The sequence below is a fragment of the Megalops cyprinoides genome, chromosome 1 (genome assembly GCF_013368585.1).
Source record: "Megalops cyprinoides isolate fMegCyp1 chromosome 1, fMegCyp1.pri, whole genome shotgun sequence".
NCBI classification, from domain to species: domain Eukaryota; kingdom Metazoa; phylum Chordata; class Actinopteri; order Elopiformes; family Megalopidae; genus Megalops; species Megalops cyprinoides.
The window spans coordinates 40406807-40421860 of NC_050583.1; the positions used below are offsets into that span (position 1 = coordinate 40406807).

Consider the following 15054-nt stretch of genomic DNA (forward strand, 5'->3'; position numbering starts at 1 on the left):
AGCTGGACATGGTTGACATACTTCTGGTTAATAATACTCATCCTCTGTAAATTTGTTCTGATTCCAGCACACAAAATATTGGCTCAGTGCAAATAGCAAGCTAGAAGACTTGACAGAACAAATTCTAACATTCAACATATATTTAATGTGCGTCGGTTATATTTTCAGAAAAGAAAGGACGCCACAAATCACATTAACTGCACATCACTCATTTATTTGAGGGAAAGGAAATCTTGAGGACAGCCCTGGGATTAGTGACTGTGGGCTAAATACAGTATATGAGAGTGCTGTGTGATCTGTATACTTTCAAAATGAACAGGAAGCAAAGTAGAAACTGGTTCGATGTGGACAAGGAGGTCATCCAATTGTTGCATAAATTTGTGAACTATGACTGACCCATGGAAGGAGCTGGCTGGGCTCTCCATGGTTTGGCTAAAGACTCTGAGAAAGGGGGGAAAGGATTACTCTGGTGGGATTGGAGAGATTCTCTCCTCGATTCTTGCCTCTTCCCCAAGGAGGGTTATGGTGGGAGCGTCCTGCTCGATGATGGTGGAAGTGGTTGAAGTGGAAGAGTTCACTACCACCCCATCCACCAGCTCCTGCACCACAGTGACCACTTTCTTTGTAACTGTTGCTGTTGAGGACAAATCATCTTCTGCAAGGTGAAGGAAAGCTTGTATCACATTCGACCCCTTTTTAAGAATCTGTACCCCTCTGGGGTTTCTCAAGTGATAAGATACATCTTGGCTGTGGTAACCATTCAGATTTCAGACTTTTAAAAATGGGTATTACGATTTCTAAGAAAACACAATTTTTAATGAGAAATATTTGAGAATAATTAGTTCTGAATGATGGTTTTATGCATTAAATCAACCAAGGTGCACCTTTCAATGTTGTCATACTGAGAAAACCTAACTTTATGTTAAGAACAAAAATCATAGTGCATTTCCTATGTGTAAATTTGTTTTGTTAATCTTAATCTGCATGTTGTCACCATGGTTTTTACGCGAATAAAAATAAAAATTTAAAAAAGAATGTGCAGAAAACTTCCAGTGAGTTAAAAGACACAAAATAAACTTGCATTTGTAACATGTTATAACATGGTATATTTCTAATATATTATAATGTCTATATTATATTAGAAATAGAATAATAGCATTATATTTATAATATAATAGCATAAGAATAAACTTGTATTTATAATTTAATATGGGCATTTTAATATGTATTGTGTAATTATTTAGATTATTTATCTTCTGCCATCAAGGTCTGCTACTTTCTGCGTCTGGCTGCAACAATATTTCTTTAGGGGAGCACTTTCTCAGATCTTCTGTTCTCAGATCTACAGCCATTAAATTACATTCAAATCCAATAACACAATACTGTAATTCAGTATAGTATTTTTATGCATGCAAGTATGCATGTGGCAATCAGATAGTCCTGATTATTAGCATTTTTTAATCAAGCTCCTCATTGCCTTTTCAACCTAAAGATGTCAAACACCTTATGTACATAGTTCACTCTGTAAACCAGTACGCATTTTGTGTGAATGTCCTACGTTTACGTTCTTACTGTGGCATTTTGAAGTGGAGGTACAGTAGCATTGTAAGAAACAGATCAAAACCCTGTTTTATTTTTCAACATACCTGAGCCTTCAATGACAACTGATTTCTCAGAGGAATACCTGTTAATGCAAGAACAAAAAACAGTCAATATACTTTATCGTGACCTTCAGCTTCTAAGCAAGGAGATAACGTTTTATCTTTATTTGGGTGCTTGGTATGAATGTTTCTCTTTGAACAGCTCAATTGTTATTTGTCCTTTTCATAAGAATAAAGGGAGCAGAGGTTTGAATGCCTCTGTCCTTTTGAAAAGAGTGACACCTAAAGGCTCTTGTGGACTAATGCCTCATGACTCACCAAGTCTGTTTGTGTCTCACTGACTGTGTGAGAGAGTGCTCATTACACTACAGCACAATAGTGCACTTTGTGTAAACTCTGTAATTTATAATGACATGTGAGACAGAAACCATAATAATCACACAGTTCCTTAACAGCATACTGTGCATCTTTGTTTTTTTTTTCATCATAATTATTCATCTTTTCCATTGCCTGTCCACAATAGGCTGTACTGAGGGGAGGGGCCACCAGCCAAGCTAGAAAATGCTGAAAAGCTGGTGGTTGGAGCCTTTAATAGTCTTTTAGTCATCTAACTTTTTAGTCTTTTTACCCATGCACTGTGTCTTTTACCCATGTACTGTTCACTGTTTTTATCTGTTTATTTATTTATTTTTTTGCACTTCCGCACTTTTAGTGGTTTGTATTATGGTTTTTATTATGAATGTACTGTATGTCAGCGAGCAGCTGGATAACTTAATTTCCCACTGGGATTAATAAAGTACATATCTATCTATCTATCTATCTATCTATCTATCTATCTAATAGAGTGACCTTGCTTGCCATCCATTTTTATATTGAAAAAGCTGCTTTTATAAGAATGTTTCAACTGGACTGGAAAAAGAGATTGATTGTTGGCTACGAAAAGCAAATAACCATACAACTGTCCAAAATCCACATATATTTAAAGCGCGCATACATGTGCAGATTTTGTCACTGAGCGAAATTAAGCAAATCAATGTCACTGCTACAAGTTAGCGAGTCATTCCAATGTAAGCGGTGCAAACCTTTTTCTTGCTGTGTGCATTGAACCTCAAATGAAGTAGGAAGTGTTTGTGGGCCCAAAATGTACGTTTGACATACTTCTGGTTAATGATGCTCACCTACTGTAAATCTGCTCTGTTTACAGCACAACAAACATGGGCTCCATATAAATACTCCAGTTTCAAGACTTGATAAACTGTAATTTTAGTAAAGAAGGGGTTCATCACTTGTTTGAACAAAAGGAGATCAGAAGGAGAACCCTGGGAACAAGGTAGAGGACCAAATCTGTTAGCAGGCAGTGTTATCTGTGTGCTTTCAAAATGAATGCAACCTAAAATGACTCCTTATTCTTTGTGGTGGAAGAGTCCATCCAATTATTACATAAATCGATTAATTGAGACTGATTCACAGAAAAAGCTGGGTGGGCTCTCCACAATTTTGGTAATGACCCTGAATCTGAGAGAGAAAGAGAGAGAGAGGGTGGGGGAAGGATTACTCTGGTGGGATTGGAGAGCTTCTCTCTTCAATTCTCGTCTCTGCCTCCAGGTGAGGTATGGCAGGGGCTTCCTGCTCAACGATGGCGGTGTTGGTTGAGGTAGAAGAGTTCACTACTACCCCATCCACCAGTTCCTGAACCACAGTGATCACCTTCTTAGTAATTGTTGATGATGAAGACAAATCTTGTCCTGTAAGGTGAAGGAAAGCTTGTATCACATTAACTCTTTTGCACGTATGATCAAACAGATGTGATCATTCTCGAGTGGTCCCTACAGTGTATGGTCAAACTGGTGTTATTAGAACACTAAATTAGAACAGCTATTTACAAGTGATGCATCAAAGCAACATTTGTTCTAAACCCAATGGTTTTTCACATAACAACATTCCACAAATTTATATGATTAAGTCATGCTGGGGGGGGGGGGGGGGGGTTGTAAATATTTTAGAATGTATGTATGCAAGGGTTAAAAAATTAATGGAGACAATACATTTTTAAATCTCTGTACTCCTCTTGTGTTTCTCAAGTCATAAGGTGCATCTTAGCTGATGAAAGCCAAAAAATTCAATCCATGTGTGTGATTTTTTTTTCTTCTGAATCAATGTGAAGTGTTAATGAATCAATACTATGATTTTGGAACAGGTTCAAAACTCATTTGTTCCACTTGATATTAATCTGCATGCTTTCTTGACATTGTCTTCAGTATGGGAATAAAACACTAATGAGTGGGTCCTCTGGACTGAAAAAATGACATTTTTAGAATTCTGAAGACAGTAGTATAATACATTTTGTCTGTTGTAGCAAATCCCTGATGACCGTACCTTCTACCCACAAACTACTGTACTTTCACTCCCTTTGTTGCAACAATATTTCCTTAGGGTGACACTTTGTCAGTTTAAAGTTCTCAGATCTACAGCCATTAAATCGTATACTTTATTGATCCCCCACGGGGAAATTCGTCCTCTGCATTTGACACATCCTCTCACACAGTGAGCAGTGAGCACACACACACACACCAGGAGCCCACCAGGGGAACACACACACCAGCACTGAGCACACACACACCAGGAGCTAGGAGCAGTGGGCAGCTGCAGTGCAGCGCCCAAGAACCAACTCCAGTTCTTTTGCTAGTGCCTTGGTCAAGGACACTGACAGGAGTATTAACTCTAAACATACATGTTTTTTTTTGTGGGAGTTAACCGGAGCGCCCAGCGGAAACCCACGCAAACACGGGGAGAACATGCAAACTCCACAAAGGAAGGACCTGGGACAGTCAGGATTTGAACCCAGGCCCTTCTTACTGTGAGGCAACAGTGCTAACCACTGTGCTGCCCAAAGCTCCAAATGCAGTGATGCAATACTGTAATTCAGTTCAGTATTTTTATAGATGTATATATCCAGCAATCAGATGGTATTAACATTTTTTGCTGAATGAAGCTGCTCATTGTCTTTTCAGCCTAAAGACATCAAACACCATATGTGCATTGTTCACACTGTGAATTAATACACATTTTGTATGGATATCCTCCATTGATGTTCCTATTGTTGCATTGTGAAGAGGAGGTAGAACATCACAGTTTAAGAGCTAGACATATCAAAATCCTGCTTTTTTTTCAACATACCTGAGGTCATAGTGACAAGAGAGCTCTCAGAGGAATACCTGTTAATACAAGAAGAAACAGCGGTGAATATACTTTACCATGACCTTCAGCTTCTAAGCAAGGAGATAGTGTTTTATCTGTATTCAGCTACTTGGTATAAATGTGTCTCTTTGAATAGTTCAGTTATTATTTGTCCTTTTCATAAGAATAAAGATAGTAAATGTTTGAATTTCTCTGTCCTTTTGAAAAGAGTGACACCTAAAGGTTCTTGTGGATTAATGCCTCATGACTCACCAAGTCTGGGGTGAAGACACCCGTTCACAATAGTGCTTTTGTGTAAACTTATAATGACATGTGAGACAGAAACCATAATGATCACACAGTTCCTTTTTCATCATACCTTTCGTTCTTCTCATTGCCTGCCCACAATAAGCATTACTGAGGACAGGGGCCACCAACCAAGTTGCAAAGTGGATGTGAATGTATGTGGATATATATGTATTTTGTGTATATTTTCTAATACAAAGAAACTGACCATGAACTAGCTGGCTTTACATGTATGGAGGGAAAATCTTAAACCCTCTGAAAAAACCTGACCATTTACATCATATAAAGTTTTGATTTCAATTCTTTTTAAATAAGCTAAAATAATGACATGTTTATGAGCTATAAATTGAAGGTTAGAGAAACTGTATATTGTGGTGGAATGTGGTTCTTTGTTTGAGCAAGAAAAAGGAAATTTTACAAAAACCTCTTGTGGGTCTTATCAAAGGCTGTGAATTTCAGCATCTGAGTCTGAGAAACGCCCTGCCTGGTATGTAAAGATGACCCTGGCTGTGCTAAGGATATGCTGTGGTCTCTAGTGCTTTTGTACTGCAGCTGTGCCAGAGTTCAGAGAGGGGGGATGGTGATCCGGCCAGTCCACCTCACCCTGTGTCTCCACCCTCCAGCAGCCTCCTGTACTCTGCGATCTCCAGCTCCAGCCGCGTCTTGATGCTTAGAAGGGCCTGGTATTCCTGGGCACTGCGCTCAGTGTCGGCCCTCAGCTGGATCAGCTGGGCCTCCATGCTCGTCACCATAGCCTGCAGGCTCACCATCTGGGCGGAGAAGCGGGCCTCTGTTTCTGCCAGATTCCCCTCCAGAGAGGCCTTCTGTAAACGACAAGGCAAATTCAAATGGTTACAGAATATCAGTATTACTTATGACAGAAAAAATGAAAATTTGTCTTCTGTTGCCTTTTAAAAGGTTAAACAGGAAAGAAGACACAGAGTGTCTATAAAAAAAAGTATGCTCAATCTAATCTTTATTGCTGCAGGCCAGCTTTTAGGGGAGGTTTGCCCTCATTTTGTACAGTCATGTGACATACAGTTTGCCACTTTATGGCAGAATTATATTCTCTGGATGATTACCATGGAGATTAAGGACTGCAGCTCCAGCTCCAGATTGCGTACAGTGTTCTGGCCGTCCTTCAGCTCCATGCTGCTGGTCTGTATAACCTCTGCGCTGCTCTTCATCTCCCGCTGCACCACCTCTGACTTTGAGACACAGGGGAAGGATACTCATGACCAAATGCAGCTGAAGTCAGAGGCGCTTTCACAGCGCTTTACAAGACATATGCAGATCGCAGCTGCCTTGTCTGGAGCTGTGTGGAGCGTTTAGCTACCTTGTTCTTGAACCAGAGCTCTGCGTCCCTGCGATTCTTGGCCACAAGGGCCTCGTATTGCTCCCTGATCTCAGCGATGACAACATTCAGGTCCAAAGCAGGGGCAGCATCCACCTCCACTTGCACCTGCCCAGTCAGTTGGGTACGGTAGGACAGGGTCTCCTGTAAAGGACAACAAAGAGGGCTGGCACTCAGCCAAACTGGTGGTGTTGTTGTTTTTCAGTATTGTAACAAAGACAGCTGGCCTGCAAAAAAGTGAAGTACCTTGAGATAATATAATGTAATATAATATAATATAATATAATATAATATAATATAATATAATATAATATGTCTGCATAGATTTCAATAGAAGGGATGTTAATTTTCACAGTCACATGAAACAGTTGACTGTCGACTTACCTCCTCGTGGTTCTTCTTGAGGTAAGCGATTTCTTCTCTCAGACCATCCAGCTGCAATTCCAGGTCACTTTTAGCCAGGGACAGGTCACTCAGCATTTTCTTCAGGCCAGCAATATCAGCCTCCACGTACTGACGCAGACCCACCTCATTCTCATACCTATGAAAATGTTGACAAACTCATCATAAAGGACAGGATGGACTGTCTTTGAAAAAACTTTAGAACTCACACAAAGTTAATTTGTGGAAAATGTATTTTTTGTTTGTGAAAGTCTGATGAAGTAAGATTTTCCTTATTAAAGGTTGTATCTTTGCATTTCCAACTGTCTAATTTGGCAAGGTGTTCTCTTTTAGCGCAGGCTGAAGCCTACAGTTGGGGTTGAAAACTGGCCGTGTAATTTGCCAACAATGACTGGAATTCCGCTGTGGCAGAACAAATGCAATTTGTTGGGATGGGGGTGGGTAGGTATGCCAGGGTTTCTTCACTCATGGCCTATGAAACTTCTCCATAAGCATTTCATTTCACTGTGGTGTACTGTGCAACTTGTAGTGTGAATTTTTTACACATGCAAGGGTATTTTGCCTTTGTGTGCTTTCCCCACCCCCTTTTTCCCCAGTTATTTGTGACTGACAGAACTATAACCAATCAGAAGTGTAAAATATAAGGACAGAGTGCAGAAGGCCAAACATGAACAGTATGACCTGACCCAAGTGGAGGTGTCTTTACATTTGACCTTGGTAGAATGGACTAGTATTCCATCCCCTCAAGAGCACATTATTAATATAATTTATTTAATATTAGTCACATAATATTGTTTACATCAGATCATATTATATGTAAAGTGCTCACACAGGACGCCTCAGGAAATTCTTATAAGGAATGTGATCTGTGAGCTTCTCTGTGACGATTTTTCTTTTAAGAGTAATGAATCAAATTTAAGTTTAACGGATTTATAAACAGAGCATACAACATGAACAGGTACATACAACATGCTACAATTGACTGTATTTTTTGTATTTTAAATGTATTTACTATGAATAATTTTGTTAAAATAAAATATTATATATATTAAAATATAGTTCAGTACAGTATTAACATTTCTTCACTCAGATATTTTAGACTGACAATAGAGAATCTAGACAGGACTGCATTTAGTAACAGTGACATTATCTATCACTGACTATGGGAAATAGTCTTTTAATGTGAGCATTGTCAAACATTTTTATGATAGAGGTATGTTGCAATAAGTGTTGTTATTATTGGTGAAGTTTTTACTAGAATGTGGGGTGTTTAATTACAACTTTTACATTTTTTTTCCAGAAAATGAGTCCTCAATACAGGAAGATCTCATCTAAGAAAAAAATGAAAAACCCTCACTTGATTCTGAAGTCATCAGCAGCCAGTTTGACATTGTCAATCTGAAGCGTTATATTGAGGTTCACAGCTGCAGCAGCCAGGATCTTTACATCAGGAAAGAACATGCAGAATAAATATTATTATTTGTAGTATTCTTATTAATTTTTTGTAGCTCTCAGTGAACAACAATTTAGTATTTTTGATATTAGTGCAAAAAGATTTAGGAGAATGTGCCTTTCAACTGAGAATGTTTCCGTGGAGCTGGTGATTTAATTCCATGTAATCTGAAGAATTGGTGTACTGTCATTCAATATATTAATTGACACACGTAATTGAAAAGCTCAATAAGCAAACCCTTACCATTATAAGGGTTAATGCACTCACTGTCAATCAATCAGATCCAAGCTGTGGTACACACACCCACCCACACCCCACCATGCACGCACTCACTCACGCACTCACCCATGCACACACGCACAAACGCACGCATACATGCATACAACCATGCACGCACACATGCACGCACGCACGCAAGTACATTTCTACCTCAAAAAAAAAAAAGCTCTTGTGAGTCATTCAGTCTTTCAGGGATAATTACCATATTCTTTAGTATGCTGTCATAATGTCTACCTGCATTAAATACTTAAATGCATGTCAATGAATTTAAAAAGAATTTAATGAAGGTGCGCCATATGAACTGAAACCAATTAATTCATCATAATGATGAACTGGTAAACCCCCAACTGCTACTACTTCTGAGGACACTAGGAACATTCTCAGTGCATAATTGCAACATTCAGCAATGAACTCCATCCTTAGATGAATATATAAGCTATCAATATAAGGTTTTTAACATCAAAACAAGCAAACAAGCATGCTGCGTTTTCAAATGAGTGTTATATGGCTTGTAACAGATGCACTCGTGCTCATCTTTCTCTTACTTTAAAGATTTACAGAATGCTCCCTGTCAGATGGACACTGATGACCTTGTTGGGCCACTATGTTGTACCTTGCTGCGAAGCTCATCGATGGCGATCTGGTGGGCGCTGAGATCGCGGGTGCTGACTTTGGTGCGGCCGATGCCCCACTCTCGGATCTGCGCCTCCAGCTTGGCATTGGCTGCCTCCAGGGTGCGCACCTTCTCCAGGTACTTGGCCAGTCGATCGTTCAAGTTCTGCATGGTCTGCTTCTCAGTGATGGAAATGGAATCCCCATCTCCAGCATCCAGAGAGAAGGCGCTGAGGAGCAACCCACCTCCACCTCCACCTCCACCTCCGGAGCCAAAGCCGTAGCCGAACCCCCCACCCGAGGAGCTCAGCTTTCCCCCACTGGTGGACAAGGCGGTGGATATGCGAGTACCCTTGCCCCCTGCCCCACCATACACACTCCCACTTCGGTGGGACACCACCGACATGCCTGTCCCAGCCCGGGACAACCCAGCTGAGGACCCAAAGCCTCCCAGGGTGACCACACCCCCTCCCCTGCTGGAGAAACTACTGCGACTGGAGAAGGAAGTCATCACTTCAGAATCTCTCAAGAGCGTTGCAGGATGCAGACAAGCTCCCTCAGACCTGTGGCTCATATATACACTCCCACTCCTCCCACCTACCCGCAGGTGGGTGTGCACTATAAACCTGACAGGGCAGCATCTTCCTTAATTAACAAGTGGAATGTGCTGGAAGGGGAATGCCTTGTGGTGCTTTGCTGTTCTCACACACCACCCTACTCCTGGTGCACAGACTTGCAAACTTTCACTCCCCTTGCACTTTCCTGCAATGTCTTATGCGAGTGGGTCTATGACTGAATAGTGCAACGACAATATGGATCATAGACATTTCACACAGTATGTCTCAGCTTCAAGTGCAGTTGAAATGAGACATTTTTTTACAAAGCTGTCTTGAAAGGGTGAACCAAAGTGGAAAAGGTGTGTGTGTGTAAAGTAATTTCTTGGTGTCCTTTGGGTTGATGGTAGCATACAGAATTGCGGTCCTACTATTTGTAGCATAAACCCCCATGAAAGGCCAGAAGTCTTGACAGATTGGGGGGGGGGGTTTATGAGCAGTGTATCAGCATTGTATGTACATGTGTGACTGATGTCATGATGTTATGTTATGTGAATGAGTTGATTGTCAGGACATGGATTGTGACATAAGATTGTGTCTTATGTATGTCATTATCCTAATCAAAAAAATCTGTAATCCAGATATTGCACATTTTGGTTGATATCCTTCCACTCAAAAATCCGTTACATCCCGTTTCAGTTTTCAAGTTTAAAAAATGTAAAGGTACTGTTGTATCTGCTTAAAGCTACATCATAATTTCTATATATTCGTCTATGGCATGTCTTATATAACTTGAAAGAGGTCCATATAAGGGTTGGAAAGATCACTGAAATATTATATGGCAAACTTTTTTCCTACTAAACCTGTATGTCTTACTCAGCTAAAAGTACAGCCCCCCAGCATGCTGTCAATCTCTGTGAAGACTTCAAATGACAATGAACTCCCTCGAGACATAGTACATGTTGCTTGATTTAACATGCTCATGCTCTGCATGCTCATGCAGAATATTATATAATGGTGCTTTTTTTCTCCTTTAGACTGAGGGGTGGAACAAGAGAAATGAATGGCTCTGCCCCGAGGGCTCTAATGTTCAAACGCATTTCAGATATCATAATGGAGTGTTTATGATGGGTCTATTGAAGGTCTGAATGATTTAGGTAAGAGTGTAATGATTTGCCCTGATTAAAATTAAAATGGAATGGGTCAAATCATCCTCAATTAAAAATCTGTTAAGTTTTTCAACATTCAATGTCAGTACAACTTTTGAACTGATACAAACTTTAAACAATTGGTGTTATATTATGTATTGGTCATGTATTATACAAGTGTTCATAGCCTGCTCTCAAAACCTCCAGGACTCCAGGACTCAGGACCTGTTAGATCCATGGTCTGTTGATCAGTTTATCCTGACCTTTTTGTGACTCTTGAGGGAATTATTGGGAATTATATGCGGAAAAAAATCTAATCTTTCATTACAGATGAATGGTAGACATGAGGGTTTCACAGTGTAAGGGAGTCATTGTCTCCGTTGTCCTGTTTTCATGAAAAAAGGTCTGGTGTCATATATTTTATTTATTATATTTACAAAGGACACTAGAGGCTGATTTATCAGTTCCAGGCCTTTATGCCCACAAGCACAAACCTGTCTTCCTAAATTGCTTCATGCACATACAGATTGAGATCAGCCCAAAGGTACACTTGTATTTAAAGAGCACAAGTAAGAGACCACGTAAAGCCAACAATCAAATTTACTGTACAGTGCGTTCTCCACCCCCCATTAACGCTGTCTTAAAATTCTTGCTCCTTTAAACACAGCATAACAAATTGGTTTTGGTTTGTTTTAATACTGCAAAAGCATCTTCTCCTCAATGCAAAATCACTTTGACAGAGGATAGCAGATTTTAATATTCATATAATTTAGAAATATCTGTGATTTTAATAATATATCTGCAAGTCAGAAGATGCAGTTTTCATTAAGAAATGGGTGAATGTGTTAGAAATAGCAGAGGTAGATTTAAAATGTTATTTCCAGTATTTCTCGGGATTTTCAAATGCAGTTATCTCCAATACTACTCACTCCCTGGGGATTTTAAGACTATTGTGCCCCAGTCCTCCCTACGTCAACGCGCACGTTGAAAAAGTCTGTCTGTATACAGATGAATAAGTATGAGGAAAAAGAGGATGAATGCATAAACCCCTCCACACATTCCCTATGAGCAGCTGAATGTTCCTTTAGAGGGTTGCACTGAGCCAGAGAACTACACCTTGCTCAAGACACCTACAATCAATGTATACTGATGTCAAACTATTATCAGGCCATTCCACCTGGAGCAGTGCCAAGCCTGCACTAATCTGTTTCTGCCATCTAATCCTTGGAAGTTAATGCACACCCTCTCAACCAATCAGATCCAAGCATTCAGCCATTCAAGTCTACTTGGTATTCTTGCTTTTCATTTTTTACATAACATGTGGGATCATGCCTATATGTATCATTTGCAATGACATTTATGCAATGACAATGTCATATTTAGATGAAAATCAGCAAAACTGAAGTGTGATGTTGAAGTGCCTGCAATCAATGCAAAATAAAAATCACACATCATCATGAATTATTATATATTGTGACGTGACTGTATAAGAGTTAAGGCTTAAAAGTTACAGAGCACTTTGGTAACAACTTTGGTAACACAGCTCTAACTCTGTTGTCTGTTCAAGCTGGTTGAAATATAGTGTTATTCAGCTGGTTTCACAGAGGTTGTAAATGCAGAGCTGCCACACCTATTTGGCTTGTATCTCCTTGCCCTTTTTTTCAGTCACTTTGCTTCACAGGCAGTCATGGTTCTGAGCACCGGTTGTAGAACACAGTAAAGACAGTTCCAAATCTTTGCTGGAGATACATCTCCAGAGTTGCCAGGGGCATGAGCCGTACGTCATACCCCCAGAACTCTTTGCGCACCCCCCTATCTATGGGCACTACCTCCTCTGTGCTATTCGGATCGTTGCGACCAATGGCAGCAAATGTTGGGAAAGTGTTAGCTAGCTTTACTGGAAGGTTCTTATTATAGTTAGGGCAGCAGTAGGCTGACCACAGGTACTCTGGCACGGCCACACGGTCACCCTTCAGCCAGCGGTCTGTCTGGTATGGTATGACCCCTGTAACAATGTAGGAATGGCCCTTGCAGTGCTTGGTCAGGAGCTGGCTCACATGCTTCTCCAGCCATGCCCAGGGCCCATCATTGGAGCCAAGCTTCTGAGGCACCACGTTGGTAAGGGTGAAGGTAGATTCCTTGTCCTGGAGGTCCTGGTGGTGCAGGCTGGGATTCAGGTGGCCGCGGGTGTAGCTGGAGTTGATGTAGTCCAGCTGTACTGCCTGGCTCTCCACAACATTCTGATCCACCTTGCCAGGTGAGAAGGGCACCATGTTGCCATCTGCTTTGGCATAGGCCAGCTGGGTGATAAATGTTCATCTCCCATTAGTGCATAAACTTTTTTCCTGACTTCAGCAGTATGGAACATTCATTGTGTAGTTACTTCACTGCATCTACTTCACTGCAGATATTAAAAAACAAAGTGCATGACACATACTTATGTGTAAACAGCTGAGAAATGTAATAACTTGGTTCTGCTTTTGGTCTGAAAAACCAAGTGCAGTTCCTTTTTTGCCAACTGCAGATAAACAGTACTGTTTAAAGCTAACTGAATTATGGGTTTTCATTTGCAGATGACCAGTGGTATGTGACTAATGCCCAGGAATGGGACTCTCAGTGCACATGAATGCTCTGCAATACACTTTGGCAATGAGAACCCAGTCTGCCAACTCCTGTCCTACAGTTAGGGAATCTTTCATAAAGAACTTAACCCATTTGGTAGCTATTTTGATTACTGCTTCACCTGGAAAAGTGACTTATCTCTTCCGTGTGACTGTATCGTAATTATACATTTATTCCTGTTGTTGTAAAATTTTTCCTTCTGTGTAACATAAGAACCTTCAAAGATTGCATGTGCATCAGCAGGACAAATACCAGAGCAATAAGAACAAACATAATTACGATGCAGTCACATGGAAAAGATTAAATTTGACAACAGCACAGTGAAAGGCTGAGCAGATGGTTCAGACAGAGGATCACAGGCTAGGGAACTTACCTGTGGCTCATACTTCCACTCCTCTTTAGGCCTTCTCCCGGCTGGTGGAGTAAACACATAGGCGGAGAACCATGGTGCACGACGTGGCCGGCTATACAGTGAAGCAAAACGGAACTTGTTCAGGTATCGCTGGCATATGGGGACCCCTGGGAGCCCCTTTGGAGGCCAGGTACTGTAGAAGAAGTCAATGCAGGGGGCAAAGTCACCCACGTCAGCTCTGCAGGGGTGGCACCAGGTGGTGAGAGCCAGGAGTGCAGCGGCTGAGGCAGCTGCATGAAGACTCACCATTCTGCGACAAGTCCGCTGATTACTCTCTAACATGATGTTCTCTAGGCAAGAGAATCAGTCTTGACTAAAAAAAATCCTGTTTACAGCTCTGTAACTCTGTACTTCCTTGTGCCAGTCCCCTTTGCAAACAGTGGTTCCGCTCAGGGAGGTGGGACTCTAGGTTGCTGACTAAGACTGAGTGACTGGCTGCATGTGATTTCAGTTCCCCTTTGTGCTACAACATAATCCGAGCGAAGGGGAAAATGGCCAGCTCATGCTGGTGAAGCATGCACTCCATTTCCTCTCCTTATGACTTAATAGTCAATAATGCAGTTGTGAAGCAAATGGAATGACCGAGGCAAAGAGCATGACCCCCAAATGTCTGTGTCCTCTTGCTGTGACTTCTTTTACCTCAGGGTTAATAACAGTGTAATTACCCTGCAGCTCCTAGAGGGGCCCACCTTACGGATGGCACTTAGTACACAATACTTTATAACCTCACAACAATTATGCAGGCAACAACTATGTACAGCAATACAGCCTAGGTATATATTGCCATGAGCACTGCCACATCATAGATGAACCTCTGCCACACACCATATTAACACACAGGTATCATGAATAAATGGAGAGATGATACGGAAATGAATCGCGTCACAGCAAATTCTGTATGTGAGGCAACAATTACTCACAGCAATAGGCCATAAACGTCTCTCTGTCAGCCACATCTATTGACCAAAAATGCCTCACACCATAACCACAAACAATAAGAAAATCCACCCAAATGCATAGGAAGATTACTATCACTAGTGCTGAACATAAATGTAAATGTAAATGTAAACATAAAGGAAACAATGTGTTGACATGGCTGCCAGAAAAGCAGGCTGAAGAAAGGATCTGCCTGAA

At 40.9% G+C, this 15054-nt stretch overlaps 2 protein-coding genes across 2 annotated transcripts; both read right to left on the reverse strand.

The window, feature by feature from the left end:
* Positions 1 to 260: 260 nt before the first annotated feature.
* On the reverse strand, positions 261 to 9803 carry LOC118773450 (keratin, type I cytoskeletal 13-like). Its single transcript, XM_036522389.1, has 9 exons — positions 9186 to 9803; positions 8198 to 8280; positions 6823 to 6979; positions 6421 to 6582; positions 6167 to 6292; positions 5701 to 5908; positions 3157 to 3346; positions 1647 to 1684; positions 261 to 655 (listed from the first exon to the last, which is right to left on the reverse strand). The coding sequence occupies exons 1-9, from the start codon at positions 9756 to 9758 to the stop codon at positions 462 to 464; spliced, it is 1731 nt and encodes a 576-aa protein (XP_036378282.1). The 5' UTR covers positions 9759 to 9803; the 3' UTR covers positions 261 to 461.
* Positions 9804 to 12369: 2566 nt separating this feature from the next.
* On the reverse strand, positions 12370 to 14242 carry LOC118778036 (endonuclease domain-containing 1 protein-like). Its single transcript, XM_036529353.1, has 2 exons — positions 13882 to 14242; positions 12370 to 13186 (listed from the first exon to the last, which is right to left on the reverse strand). Exons 1-2 carry the CDS (start codon positions 14200 to 14202, stop codon positions 12572 to 12574), a joined length of 936 nt encoding a protein of 311 aa, XP_036385246.1. The 5' UTR covers positions 14203 to 14242; the 3' UTR covers positions 12370 to 12571.
* Between the last annotated feature and the right edge of the window lie 812 nt (positions 14243 to 15054).

Excerpts from the sequence above, each read along its gene's own strand:
- LOC118773450 (XM_036522389.1), bottom strand. The coding sequence starts at position 9,758 with ATGAGCCACAGGTCTGAGGGAGCTTGTCTGCATCCTGCAACGCTCTTG. Across the intron at positions 6,293-6,420 it reads AGCTCTGGTTCAAGAACAAG|TCAGAGGTGGTGCAGCGGGA; the intron begins GTAGCTAAACGC and ends TGTGTCTCAAAG. Across the intron at positions 3,347-5,700 it reads GTACAGGAGGCTGCTGGAGG|GACAAGATTTGTCTTCATCA; the intron begins GTGGAGACACAG and ends TTCACCTTACAG.
- LOC118778036 (XM_036529353.1), bottom strand. The coding sequence starts at position 14,202 with ATGTTAGAGAGTAATCAGCGGACTTGTCGCAGAATGGTGAGTCTTCAT. Across the intron at positions 13,187-13,881 it reads AGTGGAAGTATGAGCCACAG|CTGGCCTATGCCAAAGCAGA; the intron begins GTAAGTTCCCTA and ends TTTATCACCCAG.